At 39.8% G+C, this 22,847-nt stretch overlaps 1 protein-coding gene across 2 annotated transcripts in view; it reads right to left on the bottom strand.

Annotated features, from left to right (window-relative positions):
* Positions 1-22,613, bottom strand: part of NUP205 (nucleoporin 205) — a 53,179-nt gene extending 30,566 nt beyond the window's left edge. Inside the window, exons 1-15 of one of the 2 annotated variants that reach the window (XM_035551701.2) lie at positions 22,483-22,613; positions 17,963-18,105; positions 16,916-17,087; positions 15,798-15,942; positions 14,730-14,889; positions 12,590-12,818; positions 12,240-12,404; positions 11,306-11,481; positions 8,117-8,233; positions 7,360-7,497; positions 5,789-5,939; positions 4,798-5,003; positions 3,354-3,536; positions 2,421-2,471; positions 1,606-1,815 (exon numbers count right to left, since the gene is read on the bottom strand). In XM_035551701.2, coding sequence (XP_035407594.1) covers positions 1,606-1,815; positions 2,421-2,471; positions 3,354-3,536; positions 4,798-5,003; positions 5,789-5,939; positions 7,360-7,497; positions 8,117-8,233; positions 11,306-11,481; positions 12,240-12,404; positions 12,590-12,818; positions 14,730-14,889; positions 15,798-15,942; positions 16,916-17,087; positions 17,963-18,105; positions 22,483-22,510 — 2,274 coding nt within the window. In that variant the 5' untranslated portion in view covers positions 22,511-22,613. Of the gene's footprint in view, positions 1-1,605; positions 1,816-2,420; positions 2,472-3,353; positions 3,537-4,797; positions 5,004-5,788; positions 5,940-7,359; positions 7,498-8,116; positions 8,234-11,305; positions 11,482-12,239; positions 12,405-12,589; positions 12,819-14,729; positions 14,890-15,797; positions 15,943-16,915; positions 17,088-17,962; positions 18,106-19,598; positions 21,948-22,482 lie in introns of those variants that run through there. The other variant, XM_035551700.2, reaches the window with a different exon arrangement.
* Between the last annotated feature and the right edge of the window lie 234 nt (positions 22,614-22,847).

Raw genomic sequence — 22,847 nt, 5'->3', positions numbered from 1 at the left:
CTGGACTCTCTCCAGCAGCTCTGTCTCTCTCATGTACTGGGGAGCCCAGAAATGGACACAGCACTCCAGGTGTGGCCTCATCAGGACTGAGAAGAGCAGGAGGATCACCTCTCTCTACCTGCTGGCAATGCTCTTCCTAATGCAGCCCAGGATACCATTGGCCTTCTTGGCCACAAGAGCACCCTCCAGGACTCCAGGTCCTTCTCCACAGAGCCGCCTTCCAGCATGTCAACCCCAACCTGTAAAGGGGCACAGGGTAACTCCTCCCTAGGTGCAGGACCCTACACTTTGTTGGACTTCCCGAGGCTTCTCTCTGCCAATCTCTCCAGCCTGTCCAGGTCTCCCTGAATGGCAGCGCATCCTTTTGGTCTATCAGCCACTCCTCCCAATTTTCTGTCATCAGCAAACTTGCTGAGGGTGGACTCTCTCCCTTCATCCAGGTCGTTGATGAGTAATTTGAACAAGACTGGACCTAGTACTGACCCTGGGGGCACCACTAGCTACAGACCTCCAACTAGACTGTGCCACTAATCGCAGCCCCATTGAGCTCTGCCATCCAGCCAGCCCTCCATCCTCCTCACTGTGCACTCATCTAACGCACTCTGCCTGAGCTTACCCATGAAGATCTCATGAGAGACCATGTCAGAAGCCTTGCTGAAGTGGAGCTAGGCAACAGCCACTGCTCTCCCCTCATCTACCCAGCCAGTCATCCCATCATAGAAGGCTAGCAGATTGGTTAAGCACGACTTCCCCTTGGTGAATCCATGCTGACTACTCCTGATCACCTTCTTATCCTCCACACGGTTAGAGATGACATCCAGGATGAGCTGCTCCATCACCTTTCCAAGGATGGAGGTGAGGCTGGCTGGCCTGGAGTTTCCTGGGTCCTCCCTTCTTGCCCTTTCTGAAAGCTGGAGTGACACTGGCTTTCTTCCAGTCCTCTGGCACCTCCCCTGTTCTCCACGACCTTTCAAAGATGATGGGGAGTGGCTTAGCAATAACATCCGCCAGCTCCCTCAGCACTCGTGGGTGCATCCCATCCAGAACCATGGATTTGTGGGGATCGAGTTTGCCTAATTCATCTCTATCCATATCTACGTATAAAAATGCTACCTTTATGAACAGCCTGCTCTTTTAGGTAGCTGAAGGTCGGTCTCCAGCAATAGACTACTCACAGTACCAGGTTCAGTATAACTCTTATTCCTTCCCTTCTCAGCTTTTTCAGAAACAATCACTGTCAGAAACATTTAGCTTTATCATAAGGCAATGACTTTCTGTTTCTTCTTTTTCTACATCTTTACCATTTTTGCAGTAGAGTTGCAGAATCCTGTATTTCTAAATCTAAATTTGCTATTATATAAACTCTTATTTTTCTTAGATACTTTATACAGGCTCCTTAGAAGTAGTCCACAGATCCTGTTGACACGAGTTGAAAAATTACCTGTTTACAGAATCAAAGCACTCTGAGAGGACACAGGTTATCTCTCCTGCATTGAACTTGCACATAATACAGACCTAAGCTGCATCCGCAATCTCAAATTATTTTAACTACTTAGATCTGTACCAGTACATACAAAAAAAAAAAGATTTTCAAACAATTATTACTTTTTCAGCAGCTCTCCGGTAAGCTCTGGTGCGGAACCGGAGAAACACAGAGTCCCTGAGGAACTGGAGATAGGGATCAAAGCCTGGTGGGCGGAGACCTGCTCCCAAGTTAGAGGGGAATGAACTCTCCACTAGCGTGCTGATGAGTCGACAGAAGGCACGGGTTAAAGGATATTCCTCACATCGAGACTCAATCTCGTTCAGCTCAACCTTCCCAAGAGAACAGCAAACACAGGAAGAGAAAAAACAAAGATTTTGAGTGAGAAAGAAACACATGAGAACAAATAAGATAAGGGCATCACCTATGAAGTACTTCACGGCATACTGACTTTGCTGAGCTTTTGTCCACTGTGTCTCACAAACAAAGCAAAAGCAGTGAAGCAACAATACTCTCAGTTCAGTTCATGAACATATTCTTCATTCATTTCTGAGTTAACAGGAGATATGCCTCAGCATTTAAATGTAGTCTGCTTGTATTTACCATTTTTATTAAAATGGAAGTGACCTGCACCAAGATGTAATAAAAGTGACTCCAATTTAGGCAAATAGGAAAATCTGGGGATGAAGCGTTCATAAGGAACTTGAGGGTTTAGACACTGCTCTGCTACTAGCACAATGCTGCACTAGATTCATAAATGAATAAAAATTTCCAGAAATTACAAGGAGGCCTGAGAGTAAATTGAGAAGCTGTGAAATGACAGCACCTATTCCCAGGGTTTCCCGTGGATACAGCAGCAGATGCAGCCTCTCCAAGTTTTCCCTGTACTCATTTGTAGAAGATGAGGCAGGCTACCTAGGGACAGAGAAACCCTTACCTCAATACCAATTGCTTGTCTCTGGCCTGGACTTCTCACAGTTTGTAATATCTTCAAAACAGAAAGAGAAAAGAAAACAGACAAACAATATGTTTCACATAGTCAAAGCGCATCTCCATCATTTCTATCAGGACTAAAACACACTCATCACTCTGCAGCTGTAAGTAGCAGTATTGTATATCCTCTTAAAAGCCAAAAAGCTAAGATTTGTCTGTCTGAAAGGCTGGATTACATACTGTACACTTGAATGCTTCTAGCTTTACACCCTCGAAGATCTGCACCATGCTTATGGTTAAAACAAAGAACAAAAGTCCTTTCACATTAAAATTTTTCTTCTTCTTTTGGTCAGGGAAAAGACATTTCCTTTGTTATCTCTTACAGCAGTACATTTTAGATAACCTCCAGGATGATCACCTTTCCAGGGATGGGGGTAAGGCTGACTGGCCTGTAGCTGCCCGAGTAATTGCTTCTGTAATTGCTAATAACAATTAACTTTTCCTCTGAAAATTACGTGCCTGCAAGTGGAGCTTTTTACACAATTCTTTTCTTTTATGAGCACCACTTACAGTGGGAGAATATTACACACACAAGAAAAAAAAAACATAACAGAAAACTACATAACCTGCAGAACCATTTATTACTGACGACAAACATGAAGGGGGAAAAAACATATGGAACATACAGGACGGTCTGTTATGAAAGATGTTCACATAAAAATAAGCACAGCCAATGAGATCTACAGCTCAAAACCATGCTGTCATTTTCAAAATTGCTTCAAAATAATACCTAAGTGAAAAAATGATATTCAACAATGGAAACACAAGAATTTATTAGAAAGTGCGATACAATTGCTACAAATACAGCCTTCAAACACACCGACAATTTCATCAGACTAGGTTGCTATAGTTATAAGTACCGAAACTCCTAAAATACCTGGGTGTATTCCAGGGATTGCCAGAGTGAAGCAGCTATTTCAGGAGATTTTCCAAAAGCAGTAAGGGTTTCTAATAGCTCCGCTTTCAAAATAGGAGGAATGCTGCACTGCAGAAGTCCCAGAATGACCACCACTGGTGTCCACTGAGGGTGCTCACAAAGAGCCAAGCGAGCATTCTCACTCTGCAGAGTTCAACGTAAAACAAAATTGCACGTTAATATTTTGAAGATTATTCATGTACTGTAATGCCTAACTCACAGTTCAGTATCAGCAATGAGAATTCTGCTTTGTACACGTACACAAAACATCAGAAGATGGCAGACTTTGCCAATGCAATCAATTTTCATTCAACAAAAAGCCCAATTTAACGATTCGCTAGTACTAAAATTTACCTAAAATTTTACTGCAGTTGTCCCTATCCATAAAGAAAACTTGTGTGCATAATAGACGTTGCTTAGGATAGCCTTTTTTTAGACTCTCATTTGAGACTCTCAGATGAGCCACTGGATAGGGACAAGCTTCTAGTCTCATCAAATGATAATTCCCTGCATCCTTAGATGTTTACTTCTTCCCAGGTTATGGTTTGATGATGCTAGGAAATATAAATTTTAAGAGTTCCTTCTTCCCCACTCATCCAATGCTGACAGGATAGTTTACATAGGCTACTGAACTAATCTGGCCTTCCAGAGGAACACCCCACCACCAGCACCAAAAAAAAAAAAAAATGATTTTTCAAAAGCCCAGTTAGTTTCACTGATCTGCTTTGTGTTTGTGTCAGCAAAAACATCTTGCAAAAACATCTTGCTAAATCACAGAACTTTTAGGCTAGTATTCTTCAAACCTCTACACTGCAGACTCTGCTGGGTACTAAGGAGTCGAATTCCACACTGTTCAGTTATCCAGATAATTGACAATGTAAAATCTGTATTGCAGTTTGTCTCTTAAAATTCCTCTTCCAGCCAATCCATGGCACATTTTGCATTACCCGTTTAGGGACATTATAAATCTAACTCTGGAGGCAAGTTTCACAGCTGGTCAGTTTCCTTGCCAAGTTTCTACTCTTCCCCTTGAAAGTCTTCTATTATCTCTGTTTTAAAACTCAAAATTACATGCAAAGAACTACTCCCTAGGCATTTCTTCTGAATAGATCTCACTTCTGAAAGACATCGTCGTGACAGCGAAGTGTCAGGAAAGCTAGAAAATCAGTAACATTGGCAACACAGGAAAAGGTGCCATCTCTTCCCGTTTCACCCTGGCTGCATGTTTGGTCCTAACAGTTATTTCTGATGCTTCCCATACTTTTCAAGTTCATTAATCAAACAAAAACAACTGCTAGGTAAATTTGCCCTAATCATCTTTTTGGTCAAATGAACTTCACAGATGAATGACGATCTGCAAGAAAAAGAGAAAGTATTCAAGCAAAACAAACAAAACCTTATTTACCCAGTTTACTATAACTGTGGTCAGCTGTAAAAAGGCAATTAATCCATCTTGTTCTTTCTGTGTGATTCCTCGAAGAGGCAGGTGACGATACTGGACACTGTCTGCACTTGGCAAGTCCTTCCTTAAGTGTTCATGATAAAGCATCAAAGAGTGGAAGAAATGCTCCCAGGAGACAGGACTGCCACCTGTTCCTTGGATGTTTTCCGCTAGAAAAATGACAAAAAGGTCACAAGATTTTGTTTTTACTCTTTCACAGGGCAACCAGGAAGGTAGTTAAATTTAAAAGGAAAACTTTCTTATCTAGAGCAAACAATGTATTAAATTCAAAGAAAAGCTCATATTGCTGAAATTAGTGTTTCGGTTGTTTTGCTGGGGGGGTTGTTTGTTAATAGAGACATGAAGATGCTAAGATGAAAAGTCAGTAGAAACAAGTATTCTATGAATCACAATGTTTGTAGCACTACTTCAAAGTAGTGTTTTTCCACTTTGATCAATGCAAAATTAATGCAAAACATAGGACTGACCAACAATTCTTTCTGGGTTCCGTTAGAATTTATTATACATGTAGTATTTCTCAAAATGCTCCTGGAAAAAGACAAAACCAACCAAACAAACAAAAAACCACCAGCTCAGGAAAGATAACTATATTTAAATATATATATAACTTGACTTGAAGATATTACCAATTTTATATATTACATTGAGCTATACTGATATTCTACATCTTATGTGTTAAGACATGCTGCCTTAAAACCCCACTGTTTACTTACATGAATTATTTGCTAAGGTACTCAAGAAGTTTTATCACCCTAATCAGTCTTTTTTTTTTTCCAGATTATATTCCAACTGAAGCCTTCCAATTTCATCTTTGTACTAATAATGAAAAGTACAAAGTCACAGTTCATTTCACATGATTTTTTTAATTTTTTTTTACCTTTTTACTGTAGCAGGAAAAAGAGAGGAGAAAGAGCTGAAGTATTACTTTTCTTACCATGACTACTGCCATTGACTTTTAGCAAACTAAAGCAGTAATGAGCACACTGAGGCCCACTAGCCAGTCCCCGCAGCATTTTCAAGTATGGGATGTAAATTGTGGAGGGAAGGAGATCTCCCATTTGCCTAACAAACTTTGACAAGACAACCTAGAACAAATAAAGATCAGTGTTTAAAAAAAAAAAAAAAAAAAAGAGTATTTTAAGAAAGCAAGTAAACAGCCAAAGTCAGAAAACAAGATTCTAATGTAATCATGGTGGGGGTTAGCGGAAGGCAAGGAATCACAACTCCAAAAAAAATTCCTTTGTTTACTGGCCTAGTCAGTTTCACAGAATCACAGAATAGCTGAGGTTGGAAGGGACCTCTGGAGATCATCCAGTCCAACCCCCCTGCCAAGCAGGGTCACCTCAAGCACATTGCACAGGATCACATCCAGGGAGGCACTGAATATCTCCAAAGAAGGAGACTCCACAACCTCTCTGGGCAACCTGTTCCAGTGCTCTGTCACCCTCACTGTAAAGAAGTTTTTCCTCATATTCAGATGGAAAGGGAAATTTTCCCTGAAGGTGAAAATTACTTGCCAAAGAGGAAATAAAATCATTCATACTAATGCAAAGATAATACACTAAATCTCCCATTTTGTATTTCTAGCACTCAAATTTACTTCAGCTCACAAATGCTGCACAACAGTATTATTAGCACACTTCACAGTGCAATCAGTGTGTTACTGGGAATTAAATCACTGTGCATGTCACATCATTGAACAGTAATTCACACGCACAGTGGTTCTTCCCAGGACCATATCACAGTGTCTGCAGATTGCACCAGGACCAAACTTAGTTGCCTGTATTCCAGGTGGGTCTTGGGATGCATCCAATATGTCCTACACTAGGTTTTGCCTAGCACTGAAGTCATTCAAGAAGCACTGATGGTTGATGGCATCCCAGCTATCCAAAGCTTTGGAACAACTGCTTCATCTGTCTAGATTGCTTTTTCAGTCTAATCTTAAGTTCCAACTCTTATAGGCTATAACCTTTGGGCTTTAAATAATTACAATATTTTCATGAATTTTTACCCCTAAATACTATCAACTACATTTATTAGTTGCTTTTTTTTTATAGTTAAGAAATTTTACTTCTCAGTTACGCCAAGAGGCACGTAGAGATCATCAGACAGAAAACACAAGAGCACTATTAGCAGAATATCCTGAGCAACTGGGACAAAATTGGCCTAAACAGAATTTTTAAAGAGGTTAGACAGAGTCTCTCTCACTAAATTTCTTGACAACTTTGAATGACTGGTAGCAGCTCATTTTAGAGCAAGCAACAATAACCATGTGATGCAGAGCAGGACACATGCAGATAAGTCACGGATAAAAGAAAATAATGTCTTCTTTGAGGCTAGCTGTAATAAGGATACCAAACATTTGGGTTTTTTAACCCTTACTATTGCAGAAATTGTTATTGCTTCAAACTGCACCTTTGGTTACTTTAATTTCAAGTTACTATTAACCACTCAAGAAAATCACTTTTTTCACTTAAAAATGTAAAACTGGTAAATCTAGATAACCTGGCGCTGAGGAGGTCTCTGATGAGCTACTCCGAGGTAGGACCCCATGACGGTAGATGTCTGCAAAGGCTCTGATGGACACCAGTATTCAAGGGCAAGTTCCAGATTAAAAGGGTCTTTCCTGTACAATTCAGCAATCTATCAGACAAAAGAGGATGACAAAAAATATTATCAACTATGTAAAGATGAGAATATTATTTCAACAATGAAAACTGCTTCTAGATAAGCTAAACATGTCTGAGACACAAAGCATTCCACACCTGATGCTCCATTCCTTAGAACTCTCTGAAAAATGACACCTTCTAAATAGCAACAGCAGAACAAGTGACAGCCAGAGAAACTCAAAAATCTTAACTGAATAGGTAAGAATTTTAAGAATAAAGGCTATTTCTAAGTTACGTTAAAATAGCATAGTTTAAGAAAACAGATACATTAAGATAATCTTACTATAATTTACATTTTAGATATTTATAATTTTGTAAAATAACTTTGGCTCAAGAATCCTTCCACCAGAAGAAACAATGCAGTATTTATTCACTAAACATTTATGAATTGACACTTTATTAACATCAGAAGCCAGGGCAGTTTTCTGGAAAACTTATAGCAAGTGTCTGTCAATATTCGTTTAAGAAAAAAAATCCTTTAATCCAAAAAGTACAAGACGCAGCATTTTATTATTCAGATACAGATTTTCTAATGAAGACTGAAAGTCACGATCACTTTTTGGCATAGCAATTTAGGAGAAAATAGGGCTTACTAAAAGCATTAAATGCTCCAGATCTCTCCGAAGGGAAATAGGTGGATCATTACCCATCTGAATACTCATATGAATCATGCGAGCATCTTCATCAGCACGGTTTCTCAGCTGTTTCACCTACACAATATATGAATTGGAGAAAAACGCTGATCAATATTTAGCTAAGAATGAACAGAACAACAGAAATAACTGAATCACCTAAACAGTTTATTAAAAAGTAAGAAAGGAAATGAACTTGCACATACATGACAAGAATATTTAACAATTTTATTTATTTATTTTAAACAGAGCCTACATTCAAAGACATATTCGATCACTTCCTTACTGCCAAGGCCTCAGTTCATACCAAAAGCCCTGAACTTAGCCTATGGGGGTTTTCCCAGCTGACTTCACCCGATTCTCTGGTTTGGATGCAGAAGGTGGATCCTTTTCCTCTTTTTACTTTGAAAGCTATATAGGTTAGCTGGACTTCAAACAAAGAAAGTTAGATTATGGTCCAAAAGGAGTGAAGAGAAATGGAAAACAGCATGAAACAATGTTTTCTGTATAGAGACCTATGCATTCCACTTTTCTTAGCTATTTAAGGCTACTTCTAATTACAGCTACTTCATCTTCTGAAAAGTTTTGTATTGATGTAATTACTTTGGACCCAGGAAAATTGTCTGTCACAGCCAATAGCATGACCACATGTCAACAAATACAGTAGCAAAAAAGAGAGAAGGAAAGGGAAGAAAAACTGCAGCAATGGAAAAGTCCTTTAGTCAGTATCTCAGAATTCTGTGTGTCTAAAAAGACCAGTTACTAAACAAAACCCAGCTGATTTAATTTTAACATCAAAACACCTTTCACAAAGCACCCCACGAGATGCTTAAAGAAAGCAAACAGCCAGGGGATGAAAAGTTCAATTTTGTTACATATTAAGTAGACACTGAGAAACAAGAAACAGAAATAAGCAACCAATTCAACACAACGAAAACTAGAACACAGTGATGCCCAATAGATGTAAGTTCATGGTTCTATAATATATCAAATTGCAAAATTGAATGAGCTACAAAAGAATTGACTCGTCTCAAAAACTTAGTTAGAACTAGAGATAACTGCAGAAAGGGTCAGGGCAAAGTATCTAAATTAGTATACTAACAAAATTAATACAGGGATAAAATAAAGTGTTGGTAAGTGAAATAGTGCATTATCTAAACTACTAAAGCTAATTATTGAGTTCCAAATGTAATGCACTCAACCAAAAGATTTACCCAAATCATCACTGGCAAGCTGAAAATACATGAAAGCTATACAGAAGAGTTAAATAAAATGCTGACCTATTATAATCTTCATTTAGTTTAATTTAAATTTACACACACCTAAAAATAAAAAGGATCCTGAAAGGCAGATGCTTCTATTTACCTAAAATTTAGGATTCAGTAGAAATAACTCCGCACATAAGCTAAGCACTAACAAACTGCAGGTGGACAAAAAATCCCTTCTAGAGCCACATCCCAATTGTCTGCTAACAAGTCTTTCCTCTAAAAGAACTAGTTCCTCTAAAAGAACTAGTACTGGCCTCTGTCAAACAGGAATGGTCAATGTCACAAGTCAATGGTCAGATTTTTGCTCATAAGCTGTATTACAAAATCCTATTTCTAATGAAGAATCTCTTCATATTTAGGCATTAGGTATAACCAACTGCAGATCTAAACCAAAGTCAAAAACTGAAATGGGAGAGAAATACTCTTGCCAAGGCCTCCAATTCCACAATACAATGAAGGAGACAGGTGAAACAAAACCAACAAACAGCCTTGGGATTTTCACGGAGTTCTGTGGGATACAGAAGACGGGGTCAGATGTGCTTTCAAATCTAGGAAAGCAGCAACCTCAGCCTGGGTCAGTCTCCAACTCTTCCACCTTGATTCAGGAAACATACCTATATCTCTTTCATAAAAGTTGGTATCAATACAGGGACATATTTCATCTTTGGTAAAGCAACAGCATCTTCAGAACTACCTCATAAAAAAAGTTCCCAGTTCCAAACGTGTTAGAACCTGACTGTTCAAAGAAGTTTCAAAAAATATACCTCACATATTCCTCAAATTTAAAACGCTCCTAAGGGCTACTGTGTCTGTATTACAGAAAACACCACCGCAGGCTGCAGGCAGCCTCCAAAGGAAGTCCAAAACCTGCTACAGTGCATTACGTTTTGTATGCAGGCAACCGCTGCAGTAGAAGCATACTGCTTGAAATTATCAACACGAATGCATTTGAAATGACATTATATTTGCTCCATGGGTATTCCGTTTGTGAAACAGACAGCTCCAGAAAACAACATGGAAACCCAACAGATTATAAATAAATTAGGATTAAACCTAAAAGCTGTCTGCAACACTTTCATACGCACCCTCAAAGATTCCTAAGGCTCAAATGTTTTCCTGCCAATATTGTTCTCATTCTGACAGTTTACAATGAACAAAATGTCTTTTTGAATCTTTCTTTTTGCTCATTCTTTGAAAGGAGTAATTATTTGTAACTCCAACTACAGCTCAACACAATGCAGGTCACAAAAGAAAGCCTACATCAATTACATAAAAGCATTTTCATAGAATTTTAATTTTCCATGCCTAGATACAAGGTCTTGCACAAATAAAACTGTTGCAATTGCTTCAAACTTTTTTTTTTTAAACCCTTCTACAGCACTTCTGTTATTCCAGTGAAAACAGCAGGTCATTTTACTAACAACTGATGGTACTAAAGAAAACGTAGAATCCCCCCCCTTAAACGTGCAAAAGATCATTAGTAACAGAATGAAATAAAAAATTAAAGACAAAAACTGTCACTTCTTTTAGGTTATACAACTGTCAATATCAAAAGAGGGGAAAAAAAGACAAAAACCACAGACATCGCCATCAAGCCCAGAATTCATTTAAATTCTAAGCATTTAAAACAAAACCACTGCAAACACAAAAGCTCACTTTGCAATCTCACCACACTGAAGTAGAATTTGATTTTTAAAACACTTCATTGCAGAAAACAAACCCCAAATGATATGGGTTCCACAAAGTCAACAAGCTTTCTAAAGTGCAGCACCTCGAGCTCAGGCTGATATCTGAATCTCAATGCTACCTGTCCTACTTTTAGAAATAGAAGACGACGTGCCCATGTTTCTCAACAACTACGCTATTCACAGAAACAACTTACCTTCATTGGCATGAGTGCAAGGAAGTCTGTGACAAGGTTATGAATTTTGCGAATGTAAAATTCCTCCTGGTAGAAATTTTCAGATCCCACAACAGATTCAGTCAGGAACAGAAAGACATTATCAGCAACCGCTAGCTCTGCCATTGCTTCATCTGCTTCAGTGAATTCTGCAAGAGCTGGATAAAAAAGAAAACAAAATCACAAAGGGGGGAAAATAAATTACAACTATCTGTTAACAAACTAAACATGTTTCAGAATACCTGTCTGACAAGCAAATCAACATGCTTCTAGCCACTAAGTTTGTTCCACTGAACAGGAAAACACAAGTTACTGTAGGGTGACAGTCTCAACTTTCTGCTGTAATGCAAGTTAAAGTACATAATCCATTTACCTGATAAATCTGAGGCTGTGAACTAAGAAGCACAAACCAACCTTAATTAAACATTAAATATGACATTTACATTTTCTTTAATATTCTGTAGTAGCCTCAGTTCTGACCTAGTCATGAGCCTGGAAAGCTGGTGAAGTACAGGAAAAAAAATTAAAAGATCTGTCCTCTTAAGATACGGAGGTTTAATATTTGCGCAGTCAAAAAGTCATAAACGTGAATCTATTCTCCATTGAAGTGTTCAGGTGATATTAAAGCTGCTAAGATGCAATTTTTCACATTTTGCAGTACATTACAATACCTTTCACTTCAATGAGACACTACGCAGTATTAATGGCTAATGATTAATTATTTCTAAATCTGTGTACCTATCACAGCAACTCAATTCTCAACAACCAAACTCAGGTACCAAGAAAGCTTTGAAGAAGGAGCATCAGCAGTAGTTTTATCCTGAAGGTAAGTACTAATACCTGAAGAAGGTAACAACACTTTGACTTGCACCACTCGCAAGCTGTGAATCCTGAAGTGCACCAAGTGGCAATTTACCTGTCACATCAGATAACTGGGATATTCCTCGTAAAGCCAGTGACCAGGCTAATCGAACAGTTGCTTGCAAGCCTGGTAGTTTCCAAGGCTGAGATTCCTGAAGACGAGTGTGTATTGTTGCTATGTACTGTCTTTCTGCTAGCAGAGGGAGCCGGTGCATCAGATCTTAAAGAAAAACAAAAAAGATCTTAAAGAAAAACAAAACCACAAGCGCAACACCACCACCCAGTGAATGTGAAAACAAACAGGCAGAATCCTACAAGTCTGTTACCAAACAATGACAAAATAGGTTAAATAACAATTTAACCACCTGCACAACATAATCCCCGTGGGAAACCTGTCAGCATTACCTTCACGATCCTCTGTGCCTTGTTCTAGAAAACTGACATCAAAGCAGTAGAGGAGCGCCATGAGAAGAGACAAGTTCACACCGTCCAATGAGCCATCAGCTTCTACTGTTACTTTCTCCAAGTAACTTATGAGGATTAGAGTGTCATCCTTACTCAGCGGTGACTGGCAGGTCCAGACAAAGAGACTTTCAGCCAAGGACTGTCGGCACTCTTTGATGAGGTCAGAAACCTTTTCAAAAGAAACGGTGTATAAAAATGTACTGGCAGCGCATTCGGTTTGCTTTTCTCAGTCCATTATTATGACTAGAGTAAGTTAAAAATTACTTTAAAAACAGCAGCTGGAGAAAATGCTAATTTCTTTAAGTGCTACGCAACAAAAGCTACATTTTTTCTTGGTATAAGCCTTCACATTCCCTGGCATTTCTTATGAGGTGTGACTAGATAGCTTTGAGAATGACAAGATGCAAACCAGCACCTCTGTCAAGGTCAGAAGACATGAATCTACACAGAATTTTCGTAGCTGTAAACACAACACGTACACAAAGGTCACGTTTCATATCTCTAATACATAACTACACTGGCAGTTACATCCAGTTAAGGTCTTACGATTTCTTCCTTCCTTTCCCCAGAAGAGATGTCCTCAACTGACTATTTGCATACATAACTTTTAAAGAAATTGAGCAATTGGAAAGACATTTAAAATTAAAAAACTTCTTTCCATCAAACAAAATATTTAAGGCAACTGTTGAATACACACATAAATGAAATCTAACATTCCCTAATACGTATGGGACAAATATCATGCCCAAGAGGAAAGCTATGAAGCATTTTCATACTAAAAAATATGATTTTATTCTTCAGCACAATATTGCATGTTATATTAAAATAAAGTACATTGGCTCTCCAAAACAATCGATTTGTCTTTTTTTTTTTCTAACAGTGACACCAAAAATTACCTGTTTTCAAGCCAGGACATTTACTTCATTTGTTAAATTCATTCCTCCCCCCCAAGCTGAGTTTTAACTTTTTAACTGCTTTAAGTCTCCTGAAAACAGCAGAAATTCAAAACAAAAATAAAGCAAACAAACAAAAATCTCCTTAAAAATAAAAAGCCCCTATAAAAAGCCTTTCATAATGGTATTTTACTAGCTAGGTTATCGGTTTCTAATAATATTCTTGATCTATATCCATTGGACTCAGTAAAACAAAAAATAAGGCATTCTACCTCCATTAAAATCATGGGCATAGTGGTAAAATGAGAAACTCTTCAACACTAAACACAGCAAGAGATCTCTGCACAGACTCCAGAAAAAACACAATTCTAATGAATACAAAGGGGAATATAGTAGTCCATTTAAAAGCAATGAAGCAAACCTTTAATACAAAGCATTACTTGAACTTGAAGGCAAATTAGAAGGATATGCTTTGCACAGTTTCTAGATTAAACAGCAAAAATGCACAACTGGTTATCTGGCAAAAAAAAAAAATTAATTAATTATAACACAGAATACCCACTTAGATCCCACATTGGAAAGACCAGAAGTTAAAACGATAATGTTTAAAATCTTCCTATTACAAACACAGTGTGCAGTTAGACACAGTCCCAATTAATTTCAGGACTACAAAAATGAGAACTCATTTTCAAGCAAATTTGACTGTTCACTATTAGAGATGCTTCTGGTCATGTTAACACAAATAGATTATTAAAAAAACGCATTATTTGCCTGCCTAGACCCACTTTCATTCCGTTTTAATCCTTCGCGAATTTTACTTTTCTATTTTTATTCCAGTGGCGGTGGCAATGGTAGTGCTGAAGCAGATAATTTAACACACACTCTTTAGAATAAAACTGCAAAAACGTTTACTTCCTCACAGTCCTTAATTGCATTTCTTCACTCAAGTTAATGTGTGCCCTAATATCAGGGAGCAGCAAAGAAACAGAGATGCTGGTAGTAATCTGGATTACACAGTGGTATAGTGTAAACCACAGTGCAGTTACCATCATGTCTCAGCCAGTAACAGAGCTTCCAAAGGTAGAGAAAACAGAAGGGGGGGGACCAATCCATCTCTCTTTGTGATCAAATGTACTTTAACCTGTGCAGTAATTTGGAAGAACAGTCACACCTAGTCCCCTCTTTACCTCTTTGCGATGTTTCTCACTGCCCAATCCTCGCTCTCTCTGGAGTTTATCGAATTCATTGTTCAAATCAATTTGAGACACAAGTGTGAGGATCTTCTGCGTCAAACCGTGTTCCATTAGGTCATCTGTGAAGCGTGTTGTCATAGACATTAGCTCTTGACTGTAATGGAGAGAATATAAATTTAACAATTAATCATATTATTCCCAGTCACGGAGGAAGTCTAAAAGAATCATTCCCATCAAATTTATTTGCTAGCCAATATAAAATGTACAACTACATCAGAAACACAAAGCAACTAAATGTGCATCAGTAGTTAATAAGCAGTGCTCTCTCAAAATGCTGTGCTGAACAGATACGAAGTCTCTAGGTAACCATAGCTTCAAGAACATGGAACATGAGAAGAGCACAACATGAGTGAGCCAGGTAAGATTACTGTCGAGCCAAAAGTACTATACATAAGATGCGCAGATTTCACAAGCTCACAGCCTCTTTCTCACCAGTAAATGCAATTGTCCAATTACTGAAGCAGTGGAACTACTTCTAAAGCAATCGCTTTTTTTTACAGAATTTGTATCTACACTGTAACGCATCTTTGAATCTTTCTCTAGTTAAGCAATCACCACGCACTGGAACTAAACAGTGTGTACGGTTTTCTTTTTAGTCAAAAAAACATTATGTTCTCCAGTAGATAGCGTGTCCATTTTAGGTAAAGGCAGGAGCACAATCCTCTGTTTTGCAGGATGTGGGAAGTCAGAACACAGCACATGCAGAAACTCAGTCTTCCCAATACTGAGTTGGCATCACTAGTTAAAGAAACCCTGACTGGGTGGGTGTCTGAAGCAAAGCACTGCCAAAAACACAAGCAGCATGGGAGAACTGACAATAAAATATCTATCTTTATAACCCGTTAAACATACTTGTAAGACAAAAAATATTACGTTTAAACATGAAAGTGACAACATCAGGTCATGAAAAAACAAATTTGAGAATATTTGCTTTCCCTCAACAGTCCTAAAAGCATTAAAAGCAGAGAGCTAGTTAATCTAACAGTTAACCCTAATACAGACCTGAGTTCCAACGTCCACGTCTTGCCTTGGCGTGACTGTATGAGGGCTCGTAGTGAATTGGCAATGCATCTTTTTCCATCCCAGTACAAGAGAACAGCCACAAGACCTCTTGTAAGACCAGGAAAATGAGGTTGCTGGTGTTCTCCTATTGAATGAAAATGTACAGAAATTTGAGCACGCATACTTCGATGAAAGGTTTGTATCTTTACATTTCCAATTGAAATATAAACATAGCATTCAAAACAACCATGGTTAATCACCATCATTTTGATTTGTTTCAGACATTTCCAAGAAATCACAGATATTTTGGGTGATATTGTTAAAATTCACAGTCAACTATTAAAAATTCCACACATTTACAAGTAGAGGTGCAAGTGCATATGTATCCTAGTCCAAATGGTAGTTGCAACTGATGTCTACCTGTCTTAATCAGTTCAAGCTGATTATCAGAAGAATATATATTTTCTTTATCCAAATTGAAATTTTCTGTCTGAAGTTGCATCAAAAACACAAGTTTGAAATAGAAATTGAGGCTGGCTTCCTGATGCCTTTCCAAAGGTGATACACTAGCAAGTTACCTCTTTAAGGAATTCGAAAAAAGTTAATGATGAACAGTAACTAATAACAATAACTAAGAGACTATAGTTTAATAACATTGAAATCAATTTTCTATGTGCAAAGCAGGTCTCTTCACAGAATACTTCTCTTACTAATCATTTATTAGATTATGATCCAAATACAGCTACATATCAATGTATAACTAACACATTATTTGCAGAACCAAAGCCTATTCCAAAACTATTTGAATTATTTTTAAACTATTTTGAAATTCAGTGATAGAGAAATAAATCATTTTTAAAAAAATCAAATTATTACTGCTTTTGCAAAAGCTGCATAACATACAAACATTACAGTTCAGAACTTTACACTTTTACTTTATACTTTTATAACCTTTATACTAAATCACAGTACCAGATTTCTTTTTAAGAACATTCTAGATGTTAGGAAACTCAGGCTTTGACTGAATCAGGCATTCACATTAAGCATACACTTAACACAAACAGTAAGGCCCTATTTAAGTTCTATTTCTCCAGCTCTTAAATATTTTCCCTTCTCACCAGCTAGAAGGAGCTCCACAGCTGCCAACTCTCCAATATCAAAGAGGTCACTGAGGATAAAGGCTTCTCTGATGAGTTGTTCTGGCAAAAGCCTGGTTCCCTGCTGACCTTGGATAGCAACCCCTTCCGTACTTGCTTTCTGAATTTTCTCATGCTGCTGAACATTCTTTGGCTGGAAGAGAAACAAGCAACGGAAGTTATTCAAAATGGCAACAAGAAATACTGAATAAAGCTTTACACCTTAATCCTTCCTCACAAATACAGTTCTGACAGGTTACGCTGTTGTCAAAAAAAACAAAGGCAGCATTTTTTAACACAGAGATAGTAAAGGCATCCTAAAAATGCTTCGTGCTTGCACAGTAATAGTCTTGTTGTGGTAATATACCAAAAATAATATGATACAATCAGTGCTGACATTTAGTTTACTGAGAATAATGGTAAAATACATAGACAAAGCTCTATACCCAACTTATTTTCTGACCTACCAGTCTTACAAAGCCATACGCTATTTCAAAAGTAACAACAGGAGACGTTTTATAATTGTTACCTTGTGATCTGTCAGACAAGAACCAGTGAGTTTTTCCAAATCTCACATTCCTAATAATTCATAGTCTATATTTTGTAAATTTACGTTTACCTATTCTGCGCGTACATTTATCTAGCTGAAGCATGAGCATGGACCAAAGCCAGAAGAAGCAGTTTTGTGCTTCCTTTTAGAAATGCAAGAGGAGCACAGAAAAAACAATACTTAACTCAGGGATTGTCAGATACTTTTACTATTTCTTTCAAAACAGCATTCAAATAATCAGAGGGAAAAAAAAACATCATAGATACAATTATCTTCTACAAGACGCAGAGCAGTATCTATTTTTCAATCTACTTCCATTCTTACAACAGAAGATTGCTGTAACACACTTGCATTATGTACTGTAAAAATGTAGAATGAAAAGAATAGTCAGGGCCTAAAGAGTTTGCAAACCAACAACACAAAACAGATTAAATCATCAATTTTCCAACTCATTTTGCTACAGAGCATTAGACCAGTACCGGATTTCTGAAGAGAGAAATGAAGTCAGATTTGTGTTTCTTTAAAACCTGGTCGAGGCGATGAATAGCTTCAGGTTGCCTTTTCCAAATGGCATTCATTACAGTTTGCCATATGTCCTTATATGGACCCCACAAGCTGGCAGCTGAAAGAAGAAATTTAAAAAAAAAAAAAAAAAAAAAGCATTTGAAATGGAAGAAAGAAAAAAAAAATCTTCATACAGTATTTTCTATAAAAAGACCTTTTTAATGTAGTGTTTATCCCAGCTTTACAGTCTAGATTGTTATGCACATCAAGCAAAGCATATTTTCCCTTTGTAAGGTACCACCGACAACAAGAATTGCCTGATATGAAACCTAATTGCATTTAGGGAGTTAGAGAAACAGAAAAGATGAAGTAAGCAGGTAAGTTCCAGGGCTGAAATTCATCTTACAGTCTTGTGTCCTTATATACCTAAGAAATTCCATCCACTTCAATAAAATTAAAGAATCATCAAGAACTGGACAGACCTTGAACCTGAATGCAACTTGGCAAGGTGGGCTTCGTGCTTTCCATTTTTGACAGAAAGACCAAACTAAGAAATACCTAATATGAGGGACTACAAATGAACAACGGTGCTAACAATGTGAAGCATCACTACCTCAGAGTGTGCAGAATAAAACATGGATTAGGAACCAAAATCATAAGTGTAAAGGCGATTCTACATTAAGTAACAAAAATCATAAGCCTAAAGGCACTGTCCCATTTGTTCATCCTTCCCATTCGAATTAAAATATAGACATACAAGTGCTTTGGATTCGTAACACTTGTTGCTAACACTCTGCAGACGAGCTTCATAAAGATATGAATTTGCTTTACTAGAAATAGAGCAACACGAACACTTACCTCAGTACACTGAGAAGAGACAAAATTAGTTCTGGAAGCTAGCAAGCACTAATTTAAGTCAGTTCTTAATTAAGCTGAGTCCAACCACACTCTAGAATCTCTCCTTCTCCTCAACATTGAAAGAAAGTTTCCTTTGCATACTCCAAAGTCAGTACTACAGCTAAACGATCTCTTCCTCATTAGAAGCAGCATCATTCACAACTCGAAGTCTGTAGCATGAAGACTGCACTACAAGTTTCCTCATTTGCATCAAGTCCCACAAAAATAGCATGCCAAAGTAGTCTTCAGAATTCTGGCAGCATCATTGCCTAAACCAAGAACCTTACAGACAGAAATTATTCCTACCACTTGGCATTAACGTCCCATTTAAAAAAAAAAAAAAAACCACTCGAGATTTATAAGGCTCACGTTAACAAGAAGTACCAAAACGTTTCCCTTGTTACGTACCATCTGCATTCGTGAAAGTTGCAGAATCTACACACCGCAAGTCATTGTTAGATGTGCCAAATAAATTCATTACCAATTGTATTCTGTTTACCTGGATGCTGTCACGTCACAACCGCTGCCTGATTATAGTTTCATCTGTTTCAGAGCATCTCCTAGCAGTGGGTTTTGTATGCTGTGCCTTGCAGGTTAGCCCACATGCAAAAATACTGGCATTTCACCTAACGCTGGCTTGACTTTTATTTCTTCCCTTGATAATGCACAAGGTAACACTATGAACTAAAATCAAGTACAGAAGCAATATTTTACCTTCATGTAGCTTGTTCTGGCCAGTTATAACCCTCGAGGTAACCCCAAGGAGCATCAAAGCAAAATATATCCATCCACGCATCATCTTGACAAGGCTGTTCACATTAAGACACCACACCAAATGGCGTGCTCTGACGTGAAGATGCCCCTCTTTTCCATACAGTGAAGACAGCCCCTCAAAGGCAAAGCAATGCAAAACGCAGCACGTAACGCTAAGGCAGCACAGGCCACGCAGAAGTGCAGCGCGTGAGCAACCCAAGCACAGGAACGAGAGCAAGTCTCAAGCGAGACCACTCGTTTCAGTCAGTTTTACCGTTAGCGTGAGACGTCTTGGAAGCAAAAACAAACTAAGCACAATTTTCAGTTTTATTCTGTTGCAGAGGAAGAAATCACATAAAGCAATAAAATATACCCTCCCACCCCAAGCTCAGCACTCACGAAAGCTCCCATCCTGCATACTGTCGCTTCCTATGCGCTTAGCGGTGTCCGTAGAGATGTGTATCAGACAACAGCTTACAGAAAGGACAAATCCTCCACCCTTTTCAAACATCAGAGTGTTTTATCTTATGACTTTACCCCTGCCCAGACAAACTCATTCAAGACAGCTACTACTGGACAAATAATTTCACGCTGCAGACTCTAGCTGCTTCTCCCACATAACTTCACTGAGTTCAGAGAATTACTTCCATTCTAAACAGCCTTTTCCTACCTTCACTCTTATAACGTCAGAGTCCAATAAGCAGCAACAGCAATCCAGTGCCTGCCAAAAGCTGCTCAACTCTTTCCCTTGCCCAGTTGTTTGCTCTTATCCCTGCAACAAAACTGCTTTGCACCAGCCCAAACATATGTGCTGTCAAGCACTAAAACAAACGAAGGATCCACTCTAACTGACCACTAATCCAAAAGAAGAACTAATTTTCAGCAGGATCACATCTATAACCCGATTTGCACTGTGTTGCCACAAACAACTATCCTAGCACAAAGACAGGCTATTGCAGAGAAGGAATAAGTAACCAGGATGGAAAACCAGCTCGACTTTTGCTGCTGCTAGCAACCATGCTAACTTTTGCCACTTGTGCTGTTTCCATTCTTACAGTTTTAGGACTGAGCATCCTACCAGGGAAAGCCAGGAAGGACAGGCTAGGTTGCTTCTGTTGACAACAGCAGTTGACGCTTCTGCCTGAACTTTTTGACAAGCTAGAGACTTAACTACGCTATGTCTGTCCCCACAAAAAACAAACTATAATCTAAGGTAAAAGCCATGTTCTAGGGCCACATCCATTTTAATTTCTATCTCATCTTTCATGTACAAGGTTCCCCCTTCTTGATCTACTGTAATAATAAGACTATAGAATTTATTGTATACATTACACGGCAAGAAGGTCTAGTCCCATTTGAACGGCTCCAATTTTCACTTTAACAAAGCCACTTTTTCAGATTCTGTGAATCACAGGAACAATCACCCTTCTTCACCTTCCAATGAGGGTCTCTGCTTTTGTTTTGTGGGGTTTTTTTTCCGTTTTTTTCTTTTGGGGGGGGGGGGGGGGCTTTATTTAGATCAATTCATTTAGGGATTCATTTAGATCAAAATAACTTCTCAGTAAGTTTACTCCTTGCTTGACATGGGATTTGAGCTTTTGAAATCTGATGGCTTTATTAACTGCCTCACTATGACAGACTCCACCTTTTGGCCATGCCCACATTCCAGGCACAACTACTTTTCACAGGGTCTCTGCTCTCCTGCTATTAACCTAATGAAGTTCAACACTAGCAAATGCAAAGTCCTGCACCAGAGACAGAAAAACTCCATGCAACAGCACAGGCTGGGGACCAAGTGGCTAGAAAGCAGCTGTACAGAAAAGCACCTGAGTGCCCTGGCAGACAAGAAGCTGAACGATAAGCTGAGAAGCACGCCCTTGCTAAAAACATGGTCTCTGCACACTGAGCTGTGTTAACAGAATTGCAGCCAGGAGCTGTAGGGCAGCAATTATTTGCCACCGTTAGGCATCTCTGAAAGTGCACTGCTCCGGTACTGTGTTGAGTGCTGGGCTCCTCTGAGCAAGACAGATGCTGGAATAGGGGGGCAAAGAATATGACGAATGAGGGGGGGATTGAAATAACTGAACTTGTTAGGTCTTAAGAAGAAGCGACTAAGGAGGAATTGGAGGTTTCCTGTCTTCAACTACTTAATGGCACTGAATGCATAAAATGGAGACAGAGATATCCCAGGGGACGATGAGCAGCAGCTAACACAAGTTGCAATGCGGAAGCTCTCCGTCAGCCACTGGGGAAATAACAACAAAAACCTACCCTGAAGACTGTCAGACATTTGAACTGAGGCCCGGAGGAGCCTCTGCAAGTGTCTCCATCCTCACAAATATTCCAGCAACTTCGGGTAAAGCCCTGAGCTAGTCCTGCTTCAACAAGTAGGTGTGTGTGTGTTGTTTGGGTTTGGGGTGGTGTTTTTTTTGTTTGTTTGTTTTTTGGGGGGTGGTGTTTGTGTTTTGCTGGGGGGGGGGGGGGGGGGGGGGGGTTACCGTGCAGTTATACCAGGTAAGCACTGCGTCAGTAGCCCCCATCTGCTCCTTGTGACTGAAAGGACCGCAGAGGCTCCCGCTGCTCCCAACCCTTCGCAACGCTCCCCGCAGGACAAACTCCCTCCACGCTGCCAGACCGCAATTCACCCTCCTTTTTGTTTGCGTTTCACTGCGGACGGGCTCAAAGCGTGCGACCCCGAAGCTAAACCCCACCGCCGAGCCCCCAGAGCCCTCCCCAGGCCGGGCAGCCCGTTCCGCGCAGGCCTCCCCGCAGCGCCCCAGGACCGGGCACGCCGCAGCGCTGCCCGCCGCCCGGCCCGGGCCGCGCCTCGCGGGGCTCCTCTTACCCGAATTTACCGCCAGCGGCGCCGCCATCTTAGCGAGAGGGAGGGGCAGCGGCGCCGCCGCCTGCGGAAGGCCCCGCAGCGCCGCGGGCTGCCCGCCGCCGCGCCTCCCCAGGGCGGGTCGGTGCCCCCGGCTCGCTGCCCGGCCCGGCCCGGCCGGGGCGAGACCCGCAGCCGCTCCCCTGTCCCGCTTCGGTGCCGCCCGCCTCGCCGCGGGGAGGACGAGCGGCCGCTCCCGGGCCGGAGCGCGGGCGGGCCGCAGGCGGCGGGCGGGGGGGCCTGAGCCGCGGCATGACGGGAGCTGTAGGCGCGGAGGGCGCCGAGCCCCGGCGGCTGCTTGCGGGGCCGGCGCTGGGAAGTGGAGGGGG

The sequence above is a fragment of the Cygnus atratus genome, chromosome 1, assembly GCF_013377495.2.
Source record: "Cygnus atratus isolate AKBS03 ecotype Queensland, Australia chromosome 1, CAtr_DNAZoo_HiC_assembly, whole genome shotgun sequence".
Classification (NCBI taxonomy): Eukaryota; Metazoa; Chordata; class Aves; order Anseriformes; family Anatidae; genus Cygnus; species Cygnus atratus.
The sequence above is the reverse complement of the archived record's forward strand: the minus strand, read 5'-3'. Positions and strand labels throughout refer to the sequence as shown.